Source organism: Strix aluco, chromosome 4, assembly GCF_031877795.1.
Source record: "Strix aluco isolate bStrAlu1 chromosome 4, bStrAlu1.hap1, whole genome shotgun sequence".
Classification (NCBI taxonomy): Eukaryota; Metazoa; Chordata; class Aves; order Strigiformes; family Strigidae; genus Strix; species Strix aluco.
Genome location: NC_133934.1, coordinates 17,122,759 through 17,147,834, shown reverse-complemented (window position 1 = coordinate 17,147,834; position 25,076 = coordinate 17,122,759). Strand labels below are relative to the sequence as shown.

Genomic DNA, 25,076 nt, shown 5'->3' with positions numbered 1-25,076 from the left:
AGCAAAATAAAGATGAAGATTTGGTTTTGGATTGCTGATAAGAGGAGACAAGCGTCATCAGGGTGTTTGCTCCTGTCTTGCCTGGATATACAAATCATGTTATTTTAGGTATCCATTTGCTCTCCACCATCTCATTTCTCATTTATGTGGCTGTATTATGGCTTCCTTTGAGCACACATTATTTGGAGCAAGAATTATACTTACCATATACATTTTGCCCCATAGGGACCCTGGTATGGGTTTTCTCTAAATCTTATTTGAAAATATTAGTATTTAGGTCTTCTTGACACCCCAGCTCAGGAGGTTTGACAGTCTGGGAGGAGTACAATACCATTGGTGTTAGTGACTCCCTTCTCCTGTCCATCAGGCCTTTCAGGGTACTGCCTCTAGTACTGAGCTGTTGTACTGCAATGCAAAGTAAGAGACTTGAGCAAGTGTGCCATGCAGGAATTGCCTGTAATGCACCTGTCTGCATCCTCTAGACAATCTTTTGTCCTTTGGAGAGGTGTTGTGCATGTGTTGAGAGGATCTGTGCTGTCTACCAGTTAAATCTATGGAAAGTTAGTGCTCAATCCATCAAGTGGGTTTGTAGTCAGCCTGCTTTTGAGGCTATTACTTCTCTGGTGGCTACTCTTGATTATTCTGGTGCTTGTCTGAAAGGTTAGCTGTTGTGAATGTGAGATGTTTAAAAACAAAAAGTCATCCTTCTGTTTAAGTCTGGTTTACACCTAAACTAAACAAAAAAACTAAGGATCATGTATGCTAAGAGAGCTTTTGAAGCCTCTCATGGGACTTTTAATTGCCTTTTTACTTACTGTTTGTGCAGATCTGCCATGCTGTAATTAGAATTTTACAGTGGGGAATGATCAGATGGAAAATAATCAGCAGCAGTGCTGACTGGAAGTCTAGCTCACTTGCCACCTTTTGTTTTAGTATCAGGAAGTACATATATATTAGTGTTAAGAGGGACTACTTGTATGCTTTTAAAATATCTATGCAGTTATGTAAGTAAATTGGGCCATATGAGTAAATGTTGAAGTTTTCAAATGTAAAAGATTATTTTTCACAGCTAATTTATGAGCATTTACTTGTAGCTGTGTCAACATTAATAATACTTGTAAAAGAGCCTAAAATTTCTAAGTCTCTGTACAGTTTACCTAGGGTTACCTGTTACACATTTTCTGACAGTATCAATGCAAATGGATAAGTAGCTGTACGTTAATAACTTCTGAAGACTTTGGGTTAACATTGCTTTTTCCTTTCTTCTTTTGAATTAGCAGTACAATATCGGTCCTTATGGCTAACTCCTGTACTCTGCCTCATGGTGCATGTGAGAACTTGTAGTAAGAAAAAGAGAATGTAAATTTATGAAGACCTTTATTTGGATAATGTAAACTTTTTTTTTTCCCTGTAACTTTTTGGTTCTGTTTTATGTCAAAATGGGCATTTACAGTAATAAATAAATATCTATTATCTGTATTTTTTGTAGTGTTGGAGTGCTCTGTGCATATGCTGCCAACCAGCATTTAACTAACCAAGTCCGAGGAGCAAAGAAACTGGTTAACAGTAATTTTAAAGATCTGAAAATTTTCCTTAACGACACACCAGCGGTAAAGAATTTTTTCTTTATGGGGAATGGGGGTGGGAGGGAGGAGGTGTAAGAAGTATTGCAGAAAATAATTGTTTCTATTTTGTATAAATCACACCTGCAATATTTTTGTTTATTCTTTGTGTGTCAGTCTCACAAAGTAGAACTAATGATACAAGGTAAGACATTTTCACACAGCAGTAAATGTTTGGGAGTTATCCTGATGGATCAGCATTCTTTGAGCAACTTTTGAGTTGTGCTCCTGGAGTATGCTGTGATGATTCTTATAGGTCCTTTTTCCTCCTACTGAACTCGTGTAGATCGCTAGCAGAAGGTGAATCATTTGGAAAAATATATTTTTGAAAGGAATACATACAAAAAAAAAATTACACGAAAACTTGGATTCCTTGTTGCTCTCTTTTGTTTCCTTGTATTTTGGACTTACTTGTATGTGCTCTGGGACTGAGCTACAGTAACTTCTTTTCAAGAAGTATTTTTGACTGTTTTTTCTTAAAACCAATGTAATACTGTGCCGTACTGAACAGGAAAGATTCTCTCCTTTCTACTTTCAAACTTTCCTTAGAGTCCCAAAAGCAGTCCTCTGCATATCTTTTTTGCATTGAAAGAAAAAAAAAATGCTAGTAAGGAAGACATGTGAACTTTCCCATGGACAAATTTCAGTTCTTCTCATGGATTAGAGGAAGAAAGTCCAGTAGTCCTATGACCTTGGCTTTCATTAATTTTAATTAAATTAATCTGTTTTACTTCCATGTAACTGATAAATTAGATATAGGTGGAATTCACACAACTATGTGGGATCCACAAGTGTGGTAGCATCCCAGTCACAGTAACTCTGGGCTGTTTTTCTGCTGACAGGACTGTATGAGAACAGGAGACATCTGGGGATGCCATTAAATGTTTGCATATCTGGAGTTGTTCTGTATACAATTATTAATTTGCTCATAGTGTTGTGACAGTCTAGTGATGGAGGTATATGGCAGGAAGTGGAGGTCATGCCAACAAACCTCTCTCTTGAAACAGAGTGCCTTTCATCAAGTCTGGAGCTGACTCAAGGCACAGAAAGATGTAATGAAACCACTAGACTCCACAGCACGCTGAATGCCAGCAATAGGAAATGTTGGAGTAGAAAATCTGTTACATAAAAGTAACTATCTTAACAGAAAAAAAAAATAGACACTGCTAAAAAGTTAATAAAAACACCTGAATTATTGAATTTAAAAGTGTCAGGACTCGAACACTTGTGCCAGGGATTCCTCAAAATCTCACTTAGGTAGTAGGTTTTTAGTTTCTATGCAGGATTATTAATTTTTCTTTTTTAGACGTGATGACAGTGATGCAGTCACAGGTATATCTTCTAAGTCACTTTGTCAGACAAGATACGGGAGTAACATGTATACACACATTTGTAGGAATTTATTGAGGATAGACTTCAGCTTCTTGAAAAAGTTGCAGAATCCAACTAATTGGCTATAAAGCTTTGAAATCCTAACTGATGTCCTTGACTTACCAGGATGAGGTGTACAGCATATAAGAGGATTTGTAAAAAGAAGTCACATGTTAAGAGTTCATGTCATAGAAGATTTGCGGACTATGAGTATAGAGTGATAACACTATTAGTTATACAGAATCGCCTTTTGTCTGTGACATTGCTGGAGACAGTGCAAAACCTGCAGCCCTGCAAAATTTTAGTCCTTAGGTTAGCCTGGGAAGACAAAGCAAACAAATAAACAAAAATATACCTACAGCCTTCTTAGTAAGAAATTATCTTTTTTTTTCCCCTTCTTTAGAAACAGGAGGTCTGTATCATACTTTGCCATTTAATTACATCCACTACTGTGTGATCAATAGGTTGGTTTGAGTGTGGCTTTTTGTCTTTTTTTTTTCCTTCACTCCACAAGAAGTTTGAGATTGCAGGCCAGATAAACTTTGGTACACATTTGAGTCACCCATTGAAACCCGTTTGTCAAGTGTGTTAACTTTTACATTAGCTCAATTGTGGTAGAATTTGTAATGCATTATTTTAAACATGCAGAAATCGATGAAAGTTATTTAATGTCTTTTCAAAATTAGTATAGTAAGATTTCCACTTGGGATGGTTCTTTGTTAGCCTTTTGTCCAAACCCATAATCTGGTGATAACTAAGTTGCTGTTTTATATTGTTACGGTTTCTTGGTAGAGCTCTGGGCCAAATCCAGCTGTGGGTAAGGAAAACCATTTGCATTAAGACAGAGAAGCCAGCTCCTTTCCGCAAGAGAAGCTCTGAGAGGCTCCCCAGATACAAGCCAGGCTGGTCGGTGATTGCTTCAAAATTACCACCCCATCAACTTGCCACATGCCTCTCTCTGTGAAGTAGGAATTAATGCTGCTAGAAAATCAAATAACAGAGATGAAGACATGCAAAACCTTATTGACCTGACTCACTTGAAGCCTTCATAAGGCCACAGTTCCTGCTACTTAACACTTTTTAGCTGAATCGTTTACCTCAGAGATGTTCCAATTAAGTAGATTTGCCAGTTAAACACATCTTTTGCTATGTGTAGTTCTGCCAAGCAAGGTTTTAAAATACTTAGTTAACTGAAAGCAGTAGAGAGCCAGGATTTTGGGGGTTTGCACATATTTTGATTGTTTCAAAGTGGCAGTTTGACTCATTATTTGAAAACATTACTTTTTTCCAATTATTTTAATAGGTTTTTTTACCATCTTCTTTTCAGCAAATTGACTACTTGGTGAGCCAGTACAACACAACTAAGGATAAAGCACTCTCTGAACTAAATAGTAAGTACTTTGATTTAAGGGGGGGGGGGGGCGTGGGAGGGGTAGCAATGTGTATTTAAAGACTTCAATGACATGATGTAAATAGCTCATAATGCAAAGTGAAATTTTATTTATGAGAATGTGGTTTTCAAGCAGAAGTGCTGTTCTCAGTGGTAAATGAGACTAAAACCCAAAATTCATTTCATGTAAAATGTGTTAGAGCTGGTATTATGCATATTGTTTCCTGAAAGAAGTCTTTTATTAAATTGCTTATACAATAAGTCAGGCTAATATTTTATTTTCTTTTTTATACTTCAGTAACTAGTAGTACGTAATGATCTTTTTAGAATATTGTTCCTCAGTTTTTACCTATGGAGCCAGATGTCAAGGAACAGAGCTACTAGCTGTTTTGATGGTTCCAACGAGTGAGAGATCTCTGTATTTGTTTATTTTTGTTGTTATACCTTTGTCTTCTACTCATCTAGAGTTGAGGTATAAGCTTATCTTCTTTATAAAGCTGCTTAACCTATTTGCCATTTCAGAATGAGCAGTTGAAGAGCAGGAGATAAAACTTGAAATACAACTGCTGTGCTTTCCCCTTCAGCACAGTTACAATGAGGCATCACCTTTTCAAGCTCTCTAAACAGAAACAACCAAACCACTGATTTTTTTTTTTTTGTAATTTAAGCATCAGTTTCCAAAACTGATAATAGAAAGGGCCAGCCATATTCAGTGCAGATTAGAATTCAAGATGTGTTGTTAGCAGGTGTTAATAAATGTGTACAGGTCTGCATTTCAGACTGAAGTGAAATACAGAAATACCAAAACTGATTTTAAACAGGATTGTTGCTGAGATCAAACTATGCAGCGTGCCACTTATTATAAATTGACTTACCATGCTCAGAATCTATGCTTCTGTCTAGGTTTAAAACATATTTTAAAGGTAGTTTTCAAGGCAGCCAGCTGGGCATACCCTGAGGTCAATGTGTCTTGTCTATATGAGGCTACTAACACACGTTGAATGTGATTGCAAAAGTAGCAGTAGTAGTTAAGTAGTCTTCTTACTTAATTCTAGGCAGGAACATTCTGGTCTAAAAAAATGTGTGTCATCTTTAAGTCTATAATAATAATAATAATAATAATAATAAATTTACATCTACATTTCAAGTACTACCTTGTAGCTTCCTAGGCACTCCAACCCAAAATTTCCAATTAAATATTTGTTCTCAATGCCAATTTAATACGTTAGTTAACAGGAACCTAGCTGGATCTGTGATGAGAGTGCTCATTAATAAATAAAGATAGCTTTTATTTTTCTTCAAGTACCAGAGTTAAATGTGTGACACCTGGGAACAAAAGGATTTCATTCTAAGGGAATCATCAGTATCATAAACCTCAAGAGAAGTGTAGTTGAGTTCAGTGTGCCCACCCTAAGGAAATACTGAAAAGTGTTTTCTGCTTGATAAAAATTCTTATCTCAAGCCAGACATGACAGTGCTGACAGTAATGGATGCTTCTGTACCATGCAGTATTCCCATCTCATTAGGAGCAAAGACCTCAAAAAGCTGTTTACCATGATCTGAAAATGGAGGGGACCCAGCGACTACCTAAAGGATATGTTACATTAAGATGTTTCACCAAACTCTGCTTGGTGTTTGTCTTCTTGCTGAACTAAGTGTCATTTCTGTTTGTGGGCAGTGAGATGGGAGGGTTTGGAGGTGAGGATAGCTATGGGTAAGCATGAAGCCAGAGCTGTGAGTATCAGTGCTGAATGCACTGTGTGAGTGGGCAGGGACTGGAGACACGTGCTTAACACGCTTAAGGGATTTCAGCGGAGATGGCTGGCAGGTCTGGGTTGTGGGTGACCTTGACATTCCTGGATACATGAGGAACAGGAGAGGGGAAAAGAATCCCTTTTCTAGTTTCTCTTGCACTACGAAAACAGTGTGTGTAGTGAAAGAGTATGCCACAAAATTCCTGTCCAGATGTTGGACCTCTTAAGATTGATTGTGGAAAAAAACCCATTTCCAAAAATGGTAGATGCAATGAAATGCGTATTTTGGAGTTTGTTGAAATATTAACCTATATGGTCAAGTGCTAGTGAATATTCTCTGCTGTATTTTGATTTACTGCTTTCACTTATAGGCTTGTAGGAGAACTATGTTCCTGCATTATCTTCTGTCACTAAGTTCTGACTGTCAGACCTTTGAGAAGTTTTAATAATATGTATACTTTGTTAAGTAAAAGTCTGACAGCATCTATGCTAAGAGGTAGATTAAATTGAACTAGTGTGTAATGGCTTTTTTTATCGCTCCATAATACAGATGTTGGACCTTTGCTTGGAAGTAGAGTTCAAGAACAGTTGGGAAAAGAAGTACATCCGGCACTTGATGCAGCTCTGACAATGGCAGGAGGTAAAGATGTACACATTGTTGTGTTAATGTTCTGTTATCATGGTAAGACAGGTATCATCTTTGTAGTGCACAGTATGGGATGGTTTTATGCAGTACCATGATTCAACTTACCATTTCTCTACAGGCCTTGATGTTTCTTTTAAACTGAGGGTTTTGTATATTTTAAGGCGCTTAAATGTATTTAAAAACTGAATCAAGATTTATGTGCTGTTGATACCTAGTTTCAGCAGTCATTGAAGAGAGATGAAGTCTGAATTCCGTGCTCCAGCTTGTTGTCCCTTTTCACTGAATATAAGGGAGACTAGGAAAATTGCGCTTTAAAAGCTGTCCATAGGTCTTTACAGGTTAGTCTTTGACAGGTCAAGGAATGAACATACATTGGCCTCATTCCTGTACGCTGCCGAGCTTCTTATCAGAATGCTAGCCATCATTTCTTCATGGTGTCTTTGAGTTTAGCATTGCTTATGCTTAGTTGTCTCCCTTTAAAGAAGATACTCCTTTATTATTTTTTCTATTTAAGGCTTTTTTTCCAGAATCAAGTACAGCTTGTAGAGCAAAGGGAAAAGCATCTGTGAACTTGAGTCACTTTGCTTTTTTTTACCCCTGAATTCTTTCTCATTCACTCGTCATTCTCCTTTTTTGCTTTATTTCTCTTATTTGTCTTGAAGTCAAAGTGGAAAGGGCTATCAAAGGTAAAATCATGATAGAGCCTCGTGTTGTGTGAAGTGCACTTTATTTTTGTAACTTGTGTATCTTTAGTTGTATCCGTGTGGTTTTTTTGTCTTACTAAACACCTGTTCAGTGGTTGGGTTTTGTTTGTTTGGTGTGATTGGGATGAAACTGAAAGCCAGATAGTGTTGAACACTCATTAATGCTTGGCTGATACAAGGTGATCTCTTTCCCTTTCATCTTGTAGCTACATAATTTGTGAGTTGGATTATAAACAAAATACTGAAAATACTATTTTGTGGATATGGCCTTCCTTTTAATTTCTAATGACCAAGTGTTAAAGTTCTTTACTGAAACCACTGAATAAGAAGAGGTAGGGAAAGGGTAGAAAAGAGTTTTCTGGGAAGTGGATAGAATCTCAATAAAAGTAGCCTGACTACATTTGTTTGTAGGAAAACATAAGTGATGTATTTTTGTGCACAATAAATATGTATTCTGTGCTAGAGGTTTTTTTCCCGGGAGGGAGGCAGGGTTATTTAAATCAGTATTGTTAGAAATATCATAGCATTTACACAGGTGCACTTTCTCTTCATATCTGTATCTATAGACTGGTTTCTAACTAGTTTTTTTTTTTTTTTAAACTTCACATCCTTGCAGCCATCAGAGAAACAAAGGAAGCACTGGAAAATGTGAGTGTCTCTGTAGAGGTTTTGCAGGAGGGAACAGAGAGGCTTCATGCAAACTTGACAGATGTTAAAATGCATCTAAACAACACCCTCGGTGATTCTGCATGCTCTGCAGCTCAGGCTGCTTCAACTTGCAATATCATCAGGAATTCTTTAAATCTGCTGAACATCAATGCCAATTTTAGTGGGGTAAGAGAATATTTTTCAGATTCTTACAGTGTGATTGCCTTGAATGAGCCCAGTGGTATCTCTGCAACTTAATGGCTTGGTGTGTGCTGTGACTTGTGAGATAAGGGACCTTCCCTTATTCTGTGTTTCTGGGTAATTCCAGTCACTGTTTTAATCTTCTGTGTGAAAGAGGATAAAATGTGTGTCAAGCAGCTATGTTAAAGTGCTGCTCTGGGCAGTGAAATAATCTGCCCTCCCAAAAATGCTGAGGTTAAGCTTTGGTTTTGTACAGCAAAGGTTTCAGGAGTGTGCTAGAAAGATTCTACTACAAATTGTCTTTCTAGTTTCTTTACCTTTTAAATATTTAGTAAATTAGCAAGACTGTTACTTTGATGTGACTAAAGAATGCTTTTTGCTTCCTAGTTGCCAGGAGTGAGCGCACAGCTTGCGAAGGTCAATGACGTCCTTAAAATAGACCTTTCTAGTCTGGTTCAAAAGGTATGTTTCTTGACAGACTTGTAAACTGTTAATCAATAAACTGGAATACTTGCAGATCCCTTGTTTTCCCTTGGCTTTCTCAAACAGAATTCTCTTGTCCCCACCCCATCCTGCCTCATGGTGGATATCTCTCTATTATTATCCCATTGTTTGGCCAAGATTTAATATTTGATAGTGTGAATATAGTGCTTTATATCCCCAGGGTACTACAGATCAAAAATGTATTGCTAATTGTCTGCTTGAAAGAACAGTCCTTAAAAAACAAAGGTAGAAACATGGATATGCCAGCACGCTCTGTATTTTTTGGTCAAACTAAAGAAACAAAAATCCACACTCTCCTAATTAGTTGTATTGTCTTCCAGCTTTTTTGAAATATGTCTTTCAAAATCTGTGTGTGCGTATTTGATATTAAATCTGGTGCAGTGGACCCAATGTCATTACTATTAGTATTTCTGCAAGACTATCTACAAAACACAGTGATTTTCACCTAGGAAAAAAAAGGCTTAGTTTGAGTAGTTTGAAAATCTAGCAGTCTGAAAATGTTTGCTAGGAATAGAAGGCACTTTCTGAAACCAAAGGCTGTGTGTTAGGGGGCTTAGGCCCCTGCCTGCTTCTAAAATGATCAGGCCTGCAGGGAGTAAGACTTCAAGCATCCACTGCAGTGGCTTCTCCTTTCTGTCCAGATGAGCTACTGAGCTTGGTCCCTGTGGTTTAGACCCGTTCTTTCCCTTTCTCACTGAAGAAAGCATTGCAGTGTCTTTAGAGGCAGTTGGATTTCATTGTGTAACATGCATTTCATGTTAAGAAGGCATAGACTTGCAAAGAGGAGGTGTTTGACTGGTACACAGGAACTCCTTTCACTTCGTGAGGCTTCATATGTGCACTCTCAGTTTTATATGAGGTACATCTGACAGGCAACAGTACTATAAAGTTTCTGATGTCTGTGACCGATACATGTAAATTTAAATTCAAATGATTTTTTTCAAAGAATATCCTGGAGAGCAAACTGAATCTGAGATATACTTGAGTTCCTATTTTGCTTGGACATTTTCTAACATACAGTGATAAAAACATATTTTTCATAGTATGTACATTTTAGCATGTGTATGCCTTTACTACCTGTGTAAAAGAAAGAAAATTGCAAGTAATTTGGCAATGAGAAACTCATAAATTTTCCAACTTTTATTCTTAGGGTTATGCAGCATTTAATGATACTCCAGACTTAGTGGTGAATCAAACCAGGAACATTTTATCAGGTGGGGACAAACTATCTCTTCACTTTGATTGTTTAATGCTGATGTTTTTACATCACTTACTGATTTTTTTTGTTTGTTTTCTTTTATTGATAATGTATTTCCTGGGCTAAAGATCATTGAAAATGGAAATACAAATAATATTTTTTTTTTTAATTTGGTGCCACCAAAAAAACATAGAAAGTAACTGCGTCTTAATGAGAACCCCAAATTCAATCTAAGAGTAGACCATATGGTATTTTATGAAGTTTTATACTGCTCAAATAATGAGAAATCTTGGGATCCCAACTGCACACTGAAGCTTTATCTTTATTTGGTTGAAAAGCTAATTTTCCTTGACCGATGTGTCTATGATGTATTTAGGAGTTTGTTAAAAAACCCGAACCTGCCTGCTGCTGTATTAAAGTGTAGTGGATGGCGAAGGGGAGGTAAAATATGCCTTAAGGATAATTTAAATGTCTGTCTTAATTGTTTTGTTACTTGGACTTTACACTGTTACTCTTTGGCAGTACCTGGACACTTGACATTTGAATAAAATGTAGTATAGTGTATGTATACTAATCTGTTTTAATTTTTGTTCTTGCATTATGGACCTGTTCTGCATATATAAACAGCTGTTCCTTGTAAGTTTTTCTTCTTTTTTTTTGTCCTCCTGGGCAAAATGAAACACAGTATTTATACAAGCATAGCATACTGTGTGAACTTGCCTAAAATGAGCCAGTTTTCCAAAACTGATGTTACACTTTTCATTAGGAAGTCTAGTGCAGATTTACTCACTTTCTGTATCTGCTGATACACCTAAACACAGACAAGTCATCTTAATTTATATATTTATAAGTTGTTGGGGTTTTGTCTTTATAAAAACTGAGTTTGAGTTACAAAGCAAATAAAAAAAAAATACCTTTACTAGAAAAAAATTGCATTTATTTGTAAACTTCTTTTAAAAGAAGAGTGTTTTGCTACCTGATTGAATTTAGAAGAGTAAACATCAAAACAAACAGCCAAAAACTGGTTGTTTGAGAAAGAGGAAGGTGTTGCCTACTACCAAACAGCAACCTATAGTTATGCATCCTGCTGTTCCAAGTATGTTCCAAGTTGAAAGAAGGGAAAGAGTAAACAGAAACTGCATTTTAGAAATAGACAATATGTGTAATAAGAGAATGAATCATGTCTTTGTGTACCTAAATAGTGTGTATCTAAACTGTAAGTATAGGGTAGCATGTTCATTCATAATTTGAGGAAATGGCTTAATTGATCATTATCTCAAGAATGTTGCTAACTAATTGGAATGAATTCATTTAAGCAATCTTTTTAAAGAAGATTTAAAATAACTAGTATAGATCCTGAATATAGGCTCCTTCACAGTGTTGTATTCCCAAGGGATGAAGTTTAAATAGATTTTTGATCTCCTCTTTCGTAAACTTAGTGGCTAATTGTTTTGCTCAGTGTTACCATTTGCAATATTGCGTGAAAAGCAAGATTTAAGCTGGCTAGATAAGAAGTGACATAGTCATTATGACGACAGGAAAGAGAACTCTGGCTCGACATCTACATCTTTCATCATTAAACTGAATGCTAAAAATAAAGAGTGTGTTTTAAAATGCCATTGTGTTACTTTGAAGCTAAATGTTTGTGTTGCCTGCTTGTCTCTTCCTCACACTTGTCTTCATGGCTTGCTTGTTACATGTGGCAAATGGCTTAATAGCGTTTTATAATGCATACATGGAACCTAAATTTCTTCTATGAATCTGTAATGGTGCAGTATGTTTATTCTTCTAGATATCAAAAGCGTGCTGGAATCCATTGGTTCAAATATCACTACCTTCACAAAAACACTGCCTGTCCAGAAGATTTTAGCAGATTTGATGGTATCTCTTACACAGAGTGAAGCATATGTTCAAGATTATTTTCCAGTCGTGGAGCAGTATGATTTCTACAGGTATGTACAGGAAATAAGGCAGGAGTCAATTGCTACCTGTGGTTAATACTTCATAATATTTTAATGTTCTGTAAAGGCGATTAAACTATTAATGATGAACACAGTGAAGCAAAGATGCTATAAGGCAATTGTTTGTTACTGGCATTTTGGTAAAAGCCAAAACTGCAGTTAATCAACAATTGGATGCTGTTCCACTACAGAGCAAGAGGTAGTTTCTAATCTGTAGATCTTCAGGTCTTTTTCAGGAAGAATAGGTGTAGGTAGATATCAAAGATGTAATGCATAAAGGAATGGATTGTTTCACAGTACCAGGGTGACGTCTTATTGAGGGCTTGTTTTTGTTGAGTTGCAGGTAAGTTGCGAAAGCATAGGACCAGAGAGGCCTTGAAGCCAGTCCCTCTTTATTGCACCCTTTCTACCACAGAGGAGGAGTATCAGGGATTCTGCTTCACACCTTGTATATCTTTAGGCACCCATGCTACTGGTGTAGTACTTGTCCTTGTGAGTGCATGGGTTGATTGTACGGTGAGAAAAAGATATTCTTCCTATCTGAGACTTGTGTGACTCCTGTAATTGAGTAATAATCTCATATTTTGAAGCATAAAGCTTTTCATTTCATAGCATTTAACTTTATCCAGATTTAGTCATTTCAGTCCTCAAGCTCATCAAGTTCTCCTACATTTTGACACTTCAGTTGATCCTGTAGTTGATAATTCCTTCTATCTTTGTGTCATAATCAGTTTCACTGCTACAGAATAAGTGTGCTAATGGCTTTAATGCAATGTTAAATAAAAGTGAGCAAAAGACTGAACTTGGAAGAACCTTACATAACCTTACCTTTAGCCCATTCCTTATATGTCAGTTTTTGAGGTGAGCCTTAATATGACAAATTATCAGTATTTTCTTTGAAGCTCAGATTGCATTTAACCAAATAAATATATTGCTTCATTCTGCTACAGTATGCCTCTGTTAATCTTGCATTTAAATTCAAAAAAGTGGAGAAATAGATCTCTTCTACATGGTACTTAAATACCCGTTCTTGTCAAACCTAACCTAGTCGTACCTCAAGTACAAATGAAACCAACAAACCTGTAGTTGTCCAAATTATTTTCTATCCATCCCTTTCTTAATTACAGGTGCATTATTTGTAGTTTTTAATAAGTATTCTTTTACAAATGTGCCTGTCAACATTAATGTTTTTCTTTACTGGCTGTGCATATTCATTACGATACTCCTTTTTCTGATTTTTTTGGATTCCTGTTTTCTCTCTACAAAGGTACAGGGAGGAGAAAGGGAAACATAAGAAATATAAGCTGAGAGAAGTGATGACAAAAGAGTAAAGAAAGGGCAGGGGAGATTGGGAGTGGGTGAAAGGCTAGAATGAGAGATAAAATGTGTGAATAAATGGATGTGCTCCAAATAGTTGGGCCGATAGAACTGTTATGTGATTTAATTAATAAAAATGAAAGTTCAGTTCCTATCCAAGACCTTTGTCCTGATCAAGTTCTATTAACAGCTCCATACATTGAAAGCATTCCATCACAGATACACAAAGCCTAGGTTTTAATAGCCTTAAATACAGTTATGTACAATTACAAGCATAACGCACTGTGTGAAAAAAGTAGTAAGCCTTACAGTAAGAGCAATTATGTACTTCGTGACCAATGGCCACATTCATAAATTTCTCCATTGCTTCTTGTATAAATTACTGTTCGAGCATCTGCCTCCTCTGAGTCATTGTTTGCTCCACTTGGTGCACTTTGATGCTTCAGAACAGTCCACCTGCAGTAACTGGGGTTGGGAATACTTTGCTCCTGTGGTGTTTGTTCCCCAGGCCTTCAACAGCAGCTGTCTGTAATCCAACAGTGATTATGTTCTGGCCCAAAATACATGCTAGTGTAGGAGAACCATTTTTTCATTCCTAACATTTGTTGCTCAAACAGAACTGCGAGTGGGCCAGTTGGGACTATAGTATTGCATTATGTATTCTGCAGGTCTCCAGTGTGTTCTTTGCATGCTAATAACCAAGCACTTTGGCTTTTATTCCTTAGGTGGCTGGGTTGTCTCATTCTGTGCTGCATGGTGGTCCTGATTCTGGTCTTCTACTGTCTTGGATTGCTATGTGGCACCTGTGGTTATGATAAACATGCTTCTCCAACAACCAGAGGCTGCATCTCCAACACTGGAGGAAACTTTCTTATGGCGTAAGTTTCACTTATTGGTGAAATAAAATAAAGGTACCTGTAGAAGGCTGTTTTTATTGATTTTGAAAAGAATTTTTGTTTATTGATGTATATGTGCTGAAAAAAAATAGAACAAAAATAAATACTGATCTCGCATACTTCCACTGAGGGACTTGGGGATTTTGGGTTGCTCTCTCATTGAGGATCGTAGCTGAAGAATTAAATCTCTGAATCTACTGTTGTAGGTGAGTGCTGTAGCTAATGAAATTCTTTGTAAGTCCGTTTGGAAATTGCAAAAACTGGGAGCAGATAATTGAAAATATAAAGGGAATTCATAGCTTTTTAGTATGATTGAGCATTTGCTTGAAAGAAAAAAACAAAACATGCGAGTTGACAAGAAACACTTGACTTTCTCAGAGCACTTTAGGAGGTTTGAGGTTGCTCTTGGAAGTTCTCAGTAGTGGTTTAATATCATTTCTACCAGGCACAAGAGAAGATTGCATCTGAAATTTGTCTAAAACTCTTTTGAGAGCACAAGGCTAGAGAGATGAATTTAAAAAAGAAAATTACATGCTTTTGTGGCTCTTAAACTTAACTCTTAAAAGAGTTTGCATACCCGATGCAAATATGAGCATTTTAGATGCGCTTTAGCTGAAGACTTTACAGGGCTGAAACATATAAGATGTTTCAGAGGACAAGAACATATTTGGCAAAGAGAAGTATTTCAACCATCTGCCAGTTTTCATATCTCTATTATAGCTGCTAACTGTTGGCTTTGCTGTTGCCCCAAGTATATATACTTTGTTCTTAAAAAGCAAAAACTTACTCAACTTATTTCTTTTTCAGTGGTGTTGGATTCAGTTTTCTTTTCTCCTGGGTGCTGATGATTGTAGTGGTGCTCACTTTTGTCGCAGGTGGAAATGTAGAAAAACTGGTCTGTGAGCCCTTTGAAGATAAAACTTTATTCAAGGTGAAGTTATTCAAGTTATTAAACAACGAATAAAATCCCCATGAGTCCCAATGGTCTTGTCCTTTATGTATTGCATTATTATTTTTTATGGAACACTTCAAGTGAGTTTGGATCTGGTTTTACTTTCCCCTTGCACACCAGAGACATTGATCCTTTCTTAGTTTCATTTGCTTTGCAGTGTAAATACTGCATGCCTATCTTCCTTTGGAAATAAATTTTTCTGTGATTCTGCATTTCATGGTGACATGGAGCTTTAATATTCACTTTCTTCACCAGAGAGGTTGAATTCACTGTTTTGCTTATATTTCCATTAGTGGGTGGTAAGCTTAGGTGCCGGTATGTGTCAAAAGATCATGAATTGAAAACTCAGAACTATAGTAACATTACTGAATTTTGTCTTCTAGGTTTTGGATACTCCCTACTTACTAAACCAACACTGGAAAAACTACCTTCCTGGCATCCTGTTTAAAAATCCAGATATTAACTTGACTTTTGAAAAAGTGTACAGGTATTAAAGTTACAGTTAAGATTTAATTCTATTTATATGTACCGGTTTTGTGGTATGCTTCATATTTCCAGCACATGTAAAAATCACACATATTCCAGAAGACATTCTGATTTTCTAGTGAATCACTAGCAAAAGCAATTTTCTCCTATATATGAGTTATTAGAGGTAGTCTTAGCATAATATTGTATAACGATACCAGTTGAGCTCTTTGATAAAATATTTTGCATCTTTGAGACCTGCAGAAATTAATTACTTGCTTTATTATAGACTCAGCTTCAGAAAATATAGCCAGAATTTTTTTAAAGGGCTGATTTTCTTAGAATATGAAAAAGTTGTTAATCATTCTCTTAACACTTGTTCCTCAAGGTGGTTTTTAGGTTGATGTATGTATGTTTATTTTATAGTGATTGCAAGGAAAACAAAGGAATTTATACTTCCCTTCACCTAGAACACATGTTCAATATTGATGAATTTCTAAATATTAGTATGGTAAGTAAAGAAAGCATGAGTGAGTGCATCATTATTAATGAAGACTGGAGAGGTATTTGCTCTTAAACACAGTATAGCATGTCTGGGTTTTATGGGATTTTGTTTTTTATATACAATACATCCCGCAAGGAGGCAAGAACTGTCCAAGCTAATTTGAAAGAAAGAAATCTATTTACAAATAAGATATTCTTTACCAGTCTTAGTGGACCATGGAAGTTTTTCTGATGTGCTGATGGGTGGTGATAATAATGTTGGTTTTAATTTTGAAACTTACATAGAAGGTTCAAATTTAGCATCTTGCACAGGCTGCTTACTGTGTTTAATGGGTCTTGCTCTTTATATAAATGTCTTCCTTGGTGTGTTCTCTTCTGTTTCCAGTCAGATTTATGTTGATCGAGGACATGATATTCTGTGCTCCTAAGAATACTTCTGATTTTGGTGGGAATGGGTAGGGATAAAACAAAATCTTTTCAGTTAAGCTGTAATAATACATGACTGCACTGTCATTACATGACTTTGCTAATTTTGGGGTTGCCTAGAATATTCATTAGAGCAACCCCTAGGGGATCTATGTTCCATTCTGCCAGGCACTGTACCCACACTTCATATATACAGTCCCTGCCCCAAATAATATACAGTTAAAATGAACAGGGAACATTCACTAAGAGAGAAAATTTATTTTGAGTTTCTGCAGCAGGCTGGGAAGGAAGTCAGGTTTCCCGATTCCTCATCTACTTTTCTGTGCCCTGTGCAGGACAGGTAACATTTTAGGTTTGGGTGCAGTGCAGGAAGACTTCAGGTAACAATAAGCAAGTCATCTTTAGTCACCACTAAACATATTTAGAGGAGGCACATTCAGTCCTGTGGCCAATACAGCAAACAGCGTCTGTCCTGGCCACAGCTGAGATACTGATTATCTAGGTTTCCTTGATTAGGGCCAGGGGTAGAACCTAAAATTTTTAAGGATAACATTTCCTGGAGGGGAAAGAGAATTCTGTTTTATCTCAGTCTCCTCTTAGGAGGGACCAACTATTCAGAGAAGCCTGCTTAAAACTTTATGGAAGGCAAGTAATTCATTGGTATAAAAGATGCATAGGTAGGTTAGCACATGGCATGGCTAGACTGTGGATACTGCAGGGAAGGGAAGAACATTATGTGGTGGATTCTATCAAAGTTAATTAAACTGATGCAAGCGAAAATCAATGTGTGCTGCTTCGTGAAAGTGATGAGTCAGCAAAAGCAAGATGCTTGAGGGGGGTACTACAGAGAAATATGCACTGGGTGCAAACTACTTCTGTGCTGTGTTTTGTTTCCCTCTCAGTATACAGAAGATGTAGCACTTAAAATTGAACATATTCAGATAAACCTCAGCAAAATCATTCTCCTGGATGAAATTGGGAAGGAGAATCTTCTGGATTTCAGCTCTTCAGGAATAGAAGGGATAAACTTTGCAGCATATTTGACAGAGGTGAGACTGTAGTAAACTAAAGACATGAGTGGGACACTGCATAAAATGAAATATTTAACGATGGGCAGACCAGAAGAATCTGCTTTTGTGTGAAAGGGTGTGTTTTGAAGAATAACAAAACTTGGAGCAAAAGCACTTCAGAAGTTGAGGTCAATAAACATTAAGAAATAAAGGGTAGACAAAGTAGGTGGTGTGGTTGAGTGCAAGCAGTCTGTATATGCAGGAACAACATACTCTTTTTCTTTCCCTACTGTTCACATCTTGTTTCAGATCAATAAAAGTGTTACCAAGGTTGATCTTCTGTCATTTGCTAATGACTTAGAAGCAAGAGCAGACCAGCTGGTAAGTTTAATTCTCTAATACAATAATACATAAAATGTATTGTTTATATGGTATGTAAGTATAAATACATAGCCAAGTATTTAGACTTCCTGTGGGAAAATTCTTGTACTTCAGACATTTATATACATGATGCATTGTCACGTAAGGAAAAACTTTCAAAAACTATATTGCGCATGAGCTGTATTTAAATACTGCTAATTATTGATTTTTGTATTCTAAGTGTTGTACACTTTCTGCTTTGGAAGTATAATTTCTCAAATTCCACTGTTTGCTTAAGAAACGAGGGGTATATTCTGTTTTGAGTATTTCCTGTTATGCTGTCTGCATTTTAGGGTCCCAGTTGGAAGAAAAATTGTTTAGATCGTGATGGAAAAGATGATTTGAATTAATTTTTCAGTTAGTGAGGAGAAGATTTTGCAATCAGCAATAAAATTAATGCTGTGGCAGCTCATAAGGGTTCTAATGAGAACTAGAGCTCCATTATGGAGGGAGAATGCACAAAAGAGATCATGTCTGCTCTGAAAAGCGTTTTGAATGCAGACACATGGACAATGGTTAGAGGGTATAGCTACAATGTTGCCCACAAATGAATCTGTAGAATGACACAGCTGTGTTAACAGATAGTGAATATTCAGTTGGTATGTTTGTATGCGTGTCAAGGTCACTTTTTTTTGAAATGAAAGCCATAGTTTGGATGCTAGATTGGACACTGGCACAAGACAGATTCCTCCCTTGCCATGTAGAAGAGAGAATTATGCTGCACATGTACTAAGATTGCTTGAATCACTAAGGGAAACAGACAGCAGAGTGAGACCATGATGTTTGGAATTTATCAGATACCCATCCCTCCTCCAGGGAGAGGAGGGCACCAGTAGAGGGTCCTGGTGTGTTTGTTCCAGGTTTTTGCATAATTTGATCACACCTGTTGCATTTTTTTTTTTTTCTGCCACACGTACACTCATGTCAAGGTTAGGCTGCATGATTGTTTTGTGTTGTAGTTAGCATCCTCTCCAAGCACCATGGGTGAGCCACACGTTTCATCATGTAGGTTGTCTACTAACTTGGACAGATAGCAGTAGCTTTGGCCACGCTTCATTTCCATTTTTACTTGCTACTGTGCCATATTGAAGGTTATACAGGTGGGGAGTTTTCACTGTTGTTTTGGGGCTGTTTTCTAAAAGAAAGCTGAGGTTCTTCAAACATGTTACGTCTTGCATAAAATTACCTCGGAGATGTCTCTTTAAAGGTATATTCCACATAGTTCTGTAAAGAAAAATATATTGTGCTCATAGGTTGGTTTTTCATTAGTTTTTGTAACAGAATTTAAAAGAAGCATTAGAATCGAGAATAGATCAGGCAGAGTAATTTCTTCATATAAAAGACAAAGAAAAATACAATATGAAATGTGTTCACTGTCCCAATGTACATTTTTATTTCTTCCCTGTGATGCTCTTAGGTGTAATCTATGAAATGTCAAAAAAAAAAAAAAAGGCAAAAACCAAACACAAAATAATCCCACAACAATATGATGTATTACAAAAGTTAAGTTGTTTCAAAACTGATGCTGGTTTCCAAGGATATTTTAAAATCCCACTTTTTTATTAGTGATAGCTGTTAAAGTTTACAAGAAAAATCAATTAAAAGATAAAGTAAAAGCTTTTGGAATTAATTAACTTTGGTCGTATAGTTTGCATTTTCTGGCACCTTACACAAAATCGAACATATGATTGTACACTGGAGTGAGCAAATGGAAGAAAACTTGCATCAAACCAAGGGGTCAGGTTGTGGAGTAGGGAGCAATACCACCCACAGGTGTTGTTAGGGAAGTGAATTCAGCTTGTCAGTACAGGAGATGAAGCATCCTGAAGCTGCTCAGTGTCTACAGCTGACTGCTTACATGAACACTTCACAGGAAGCAAACACATCTCTGAGCATTGAGGTCTACCATTATTACACTTCCAAAATGGAGTTAGCAGTGTGTATGCAGGAAGCCAAGTGATCTTCCACCAAAAGAAAATGGAAAAGAAATGCATTTCTGAGAGGAAGAACAAATTTTACAGTATTTTGTAAGAAGTGTGAGCTTCAGACAGGCATTTGGAATCAGAGCATAAACTTGTATCTCCTAACTGAAAGGTGGGAGGTGCAGAAATGAAAAATACCCTTCACAGATGCATTTTCAAGTCACTGACTGAAAATATTTAAACTTCTGTGCCCTTCAAAGTAGAGAGTGCCTCGGGGTGATGTCCACAGTGCCCAAAACAAAATCAAGTACCTGTGACTGGGAGATGCTTGTCCCAGCTGGGGTGCTGTGCTGCAGGGTTCTTGCAGTGAAGTCTGGCTTCTGGCGAGTGAGAGGGGGATGTGCTTGCTCTTCTGTATTTAAAATGACTTAGTGCACCATGTGAAAATTATCTTCAGTTAAATCTGTGTTGATAATGTTATAGCCAGGAAAGCAGTATAATATATCTGTTTTGGTTGCTGAGGTTTGAATTATTAACACAGTGATTTTTTTCCCCCCCTTGTGTTGAGGAATTCAATTTGCCATATCCCGTTGCTAGCATCAGCTGTTCTGCAGCGGATGAGTATAATGTGCAACTTTCATTGTTTTTTGCTTAGTTGGAAAGCTTTGAGACTACTGAACAATGCTGCATAATTGAATTTTTTGCAGCCAAAAGGAGCACTGGAAAATGCCTTAAAAGGACACGCAAACAGCATTCGAATGATTCATAACCAGCAAGTCGTTCCGCTAGAGCAAGCTATGGTAAAATATTAAAGCAATATTAAAACACATTTATAGACAATATGAATCACTAAATCTATTAAATACAGTTTAGAAAGCTGGACTTCGGCTATTATATAAGCATGGATTGCATTTGCATTGTGTCACTGAAGAGTAATCTGGTTAAAGTATGTGTTTAATAGTTTTCCTACTTATAATACTACTACTTTATAATACTGTCTAAAATCATGACCTTGTTCTTCCCCATTTCTTTGTATGTATTTGTGATTATATATGAATAAAAGAGGAAGCAGGAGAGAACTTTATAAAATTCTAACACTAGATCACTCTTTTTTTTTTTTTCTTACCATTTGTCTTCAGTAATAAAAGTAGTTACCACTTTTACAGTTTATTTCTTGGAGTTAGCAGTCACCTAACAGTATTGAAATTGGAAACTTCAAACAGCAGTATTTAGAGCAAAAGAAAAATCTCTTTCATTGATGCTGTAAAAGATGTGAAAGGGCTTCTGACTGACTTTTCTGGGCACTGATTTGTATAGTATCAAGCTGTGAATCTCATATGCTGTGTATTGTTATTTCCTCTACATAACATGAAGACTTTTAGTTTATCCTAGCATCTGATACAGTATTTCTGCCCCTATCAAAGCCCTCTTGTAAAAAAGCATTAGGTCTTTTGTTCCACTCTGATTCTGTGCTGTTCTTTCCTAATTAACTCCTAATTATTCTCATCTCTTTTTCCTTTTACAAAACTGACTGTCAAGAAATATATTAAAGCTAGGGTAAGTGCTTTTTCCCTTCTGAAATTGCACAATATAGAATTCTCTGAACACTTGGTTCTGATTTTAACTGTTCTCTCTTTCATCCAAATAAATCTCACTCAGTTTATTGGTACTAACTTTAGTTAAATCTGAAGTCTTCCAGTACACGATTCATAACTATGTAGTGCTGTTGGTCAAATACTGATTCAGTGATTAAAACCACAATATATGAGTTTTAATACAACTGTTGTTACTATATATAATGTGATATGCTGTGTTAGAAACAATCTATAGAAGATCAAAGCATGCTTATAATGTTAAAACAGTTGGGCTCTTACCTGTAGTAATGACTTCAGTCTTCTTCTTTTCCCCCCCTCCTCCTTTCTAATAGAGCACTTTAAATCAGAGCATTAGGTTGCTGAAGAGGACATCATCTGAACTTATGGTAGGCTTTTCTTTCTGGCAACAGGACCATCTTTGTGTGTTTTAAATCTTATCTGCTGCATATGCAGGGCATATATTTTCAGTACAGCTTTTTTTATTTGTAGCTGTTCTGTTATTGGAAGAGATTGTAATGCATTGAGGTAGTAACAGGGATTTAGATATCTATCCTGCATAGCTTTTTCTACCCTGTCTTTCCCTTCCTTATAGAGAAGGGGGGGGGGGGGGGGGGGGAAGGAATTTTTGGGATATTTTTTGAAGTATGAATTGTAAACTTAATTGTCACGTGATAATGCAGTACATGGAACTGTACTGAATCTGTGTTATTCATGTTCCTAAAAATGTAGTTGTGTTTTCTAGAATCCTTGAATACAAAACTTGTGGGGGGGGGACAACCAAGAAACAAAACACACATATACAACTGAGAAAAGAGAGCTTTGCGATTCACATCCTTAACCACCTCTTGTCCAATGTCCAGCTCCCACTGGGGCCTGTTTCTTTAGCATTGTACTGTTACCTTCCTGTTCCTGCTTCTGCAGCATCAGCCTCGCTGTGGGAACCTGGATCTGTATAGAGGCTTCCCCAGGGCAGCCCATGTTTCTTCTCTACGCAGCAGTTAGTGCCTGCACCCCCAGTGAGACCAGCTGCTCTGCCAAACTCAGGAGAATAAGCAACAGGATGGTCACTTTTCTGGCAGCAAAGCATTCTATCGCCACGGGCCTGCCTTGGCTCTGGTAGCAAGAATCCAGCCACACTAGCTAGCACTTAAAGAGTCTGTTGTGTTTTAACCCCAGCTGGCAATTAAGCACCACATAGCCACTTGCTCACTCCCCTGCCCTGTAGTGGGATGGGGGAGGAATTGGAAAAAAAAAGTAAAACTTGTTGGTTGAGATAAAGACAGTTTAATAGGACAGAAGAAGAAGGGAAAATAATAACAGTAGTAAAAATGGTAATATTAGAATATGCAAAACAAGTGATACACAGAACAATACACCTGCTGACTGATGCCCAGCCAATCCCCAAGCTGTGGTGTCCCCTGGTCAACTCCCCCCAGTTTATATACTGGGAATGACATCATATGGTATGGGATATCCCTCTGGCTCATTTGGGTCAGCTGTCCTTGCTGTGTCCCCTCCCAGCCTCTGATGGCAGGGCAGCATGAGAAGCTGAAAAGTCTTTGACTTAGGATAAATACTGTTTAAACACAACTAAAACGTCAGTGTGTTATCAACATTATTCTCATCCTAAGTCCAAAACAGCACTATACCAGCTACTAGGAAGAAAACTAACTTTATTCCAACCAAAACCAGGACAGAGTCATAGTCAGAACAGCTTGTTCCCATTGAGGTTGTCACCCATCCACAGCAGCAGACCAGCTAGATTTCTTTTAGAATCTGTGATTTGAACCAGTATGGGGAGGTAAGAACCCATGAAAGAAGGTGTTGATAAGAAAAAGGATGATGTTTGACCCTTAAGTATATTTAAGAAACATCTCTACAGTTTCAGGCTGCATGTACATTATCCTTTGTGTGTGTTCTTTGAGAGACTTTTACGGGGTTGTACATATATTGAAGGAGTGTCTCAATCCTTTTGAATATTGATTCCAGCATATTCTAGCTGTATAGACTAATACTCTACTAATCATGAGTTGTAGTAGCACATGTTTTCCTACTGTTTTGCCGTGCACTCTGTGTGTCTGTAGTGTATATACATACATTGATGAAAGTATTTCTACACTTAATGAAAGGAAAGAGAATGGAAAACGGATCTAGTATATAAATTAGTTACAGGAAAAGATACTGTTTGTAACCACAGATACATTCCTTTTTTAGTAGTGAGAGAGTTTTGTCAGATGATCAAGAATCCTTAGGCAGGCTCATGTTCTGTGTGGAACTGCACGTTTTGTCAGGTTTTGACAGGACAGTGATGCTGTTTTATCAAGAGAATAGGTTCCCGACAATGGCTGCAGAGCCACTGTAACATCCTGAAAGGGATTTATTTATATTAAACACCATCTCTTCCTTTCTAGGTTAAGGTGAAAAATGTCATTAGTGCTGTTAATGCTGCCCAGCTTCTCATAAATAACAATGCTTCTCTAGTTATTGTCCAGGTAAGCTTTATTTGATGAAAGTACATTAATCTATGATGTCATGGAGATAGACATTCACTTACTTCTGTCTGTTCCTAGGAGACAAAAAAGTACATGGATACCATAGTTGGCTACTTTGAGCAATACGTCGAGTGGGTCAAGGAGTCGGTAAGGTGCATTTGCTTCATTGAGAGAAGCTGTGTTTAAAAAAAACCTAAAAAGCTAAATAATAATAATAGAAATGTTACTTTGGTAGCATATTTTATAGTTTCAGTTTGTAAGATAGTTGTACTTATTATGAAGGGGAAGACTTTTCTTCTATAAATAGTTTTGTTGTTTGAAGTAGAATAGAAATTATGAGTTCTGCTGATTGGAATAAAATGCAAATTTAACATAGTATCATTTCTCCAGGGCTAGCCTGAAGTCTAACATTTGTGCTAATATTGCACTGAGCCTGATCCTGCTTAGTTCAAATTGATGTCATTAGCATCTTGTTTTATTTTTCTTTCTTTAGCTGCAGCCTTTGAGAAAGTAAGCTGATGTTTTAAAAGATGTTTGGTTGATAGCATATCCCACTGGAATTTATTTTGAATTTGGATAGGGTGAGAGATAACAATTTAGTAAACAGTATCTGTAACTGCAAGCAAGTTATGAGATTCTTATTTTATTCTGTTAGATACTTCAAACTGTTTTTTTAAAACTGTCTTTCAGATTGCCATGGAGGTAGCAGCGTGCAAGCCTATTGCCAATGTGATAGATACAGCAGTAGATATTTTTTTATGCAGCTATATAACTGATTCTGTGGTAAGAACTATTTTCTGTTACTCAAAATTGGGGCATCAAGTGGGAAATTCTTTGAACATAAATCTGCATTTAATTATTCTGCCTAGACTATTCTGAAGTATGATAATAAAGTATCACATTCAAAGTTATGCAAGGAAAAAAATGTTCTGATCTGAATCAAGTCCAAAGGCAAGCCAGTGCTGGACTTGTTTTAGGTTCCCATTAAACTTAGGCAAGTTTATAAATTGCTATAAATTAGCAAGAATTCTGTGAAATTAACTGTTCTTACTAAATTTCTTCCAACTTGAATTGCAAA

At 36.8% G+C, this 25,076-nt stretch overlaps 1 protein-coding gene across 9 annotated transcripts in view; it reads left to right on the top strand.

Annotated features, from left to right (window-relative positions):
- The window catches only part of PROM1 (prominin 1), a 65,404-nt gene that overhangs the window by 33,969 nt on the left and 6,359 nt on the right, over nucleotides 1–25,076 (top strand). For 3 of the 9 annotated variants that reach the window (XM_074822175.1, XM_074822172.1, XM_074822173.1), the window contains exons 6-25: nucleotides 1,490–1,610; nucleotides 4,321–4,384; nucleotides 6,688–6,777; nucleotides 7,446–7,469; nucleotides 8,104–8,321; nucleotides 8,724–8,798; nucleotides 9,991–10,054; nucleotides 11,831–11,990; nucleotides 14,042–14,194; nucleotides 15,020–15,143; nucleotides 15,548–15,651; nucleotides 16,056–16,140; nucleotides 17,462–17,608; nucleotides 17,879–17,950; nucleotides 20,619–20,711; nucleotides 21,442–21,468; nucleotides 21,839–21,892; nucleotides 23,918–23,998; nucleotides 24,077–24,145; nucleotides 24,689–24,781. In XM_074822175.1, coding sequence (XP_074678276.1) covers nucleotides 1,490–1,610; nucleotides 4,321–4,384; nucleotides 6,688–6,777; nucleotides 7,446–7,469; nucleotides 8,104–8,321; nucleotides 8,724–8,798; nucleotides 9,991–10,054; nucleotides 11,831–11,990; nucleotides 14,042–14,194; nucleotides 15,020–15,143; nucleotides 15,548–15,651; nucleotides 16,056–16,140; nucleotides 17,462–17,608; nucleotides 17,879–17,950; nucleotides 20,619–20,711; nucleotides 21,442–21,468; nucleotides 21,839–21,892; nucleotides 23,918–23,998; nucleotides 24,077–24,145; nucleotides 24,689–24,781 — 1,918 coding nt within the window. The remainder of the gene's footprint in view (nucleotides 1–1,489; nucleotides 1,611–4,320; nucleotides 4,385–6,687; nucleotides 6,778–7,445; nucleotides 7,470–8,103; nucleotides 8,322–8,723; nucleotides 8,799–9,990; nucleotides 10,055–11,830; nucleotides 11,991–14,041; nucleotides 14,195–15,019; nucleotides 15,144–15,547; nucleotides 15,652–16,055; nucleotides 16,141–17,461; nucleotides 17,609–17,878; nucleotides 17,951–20,618; nucleotides 20,712–21,441; nucleotides 21,469–21,838; nucleotides 21,893–23,917; nucleotides 23,999–24,076; nucleotides 24,146–24,688; nucleotides 24,782–25,076) is intronic. The other 6 variants (XM_074822182.1, XM_074822181.1, XM_074822174.1 and 3 more) reach the window with 5 other exon arrangements.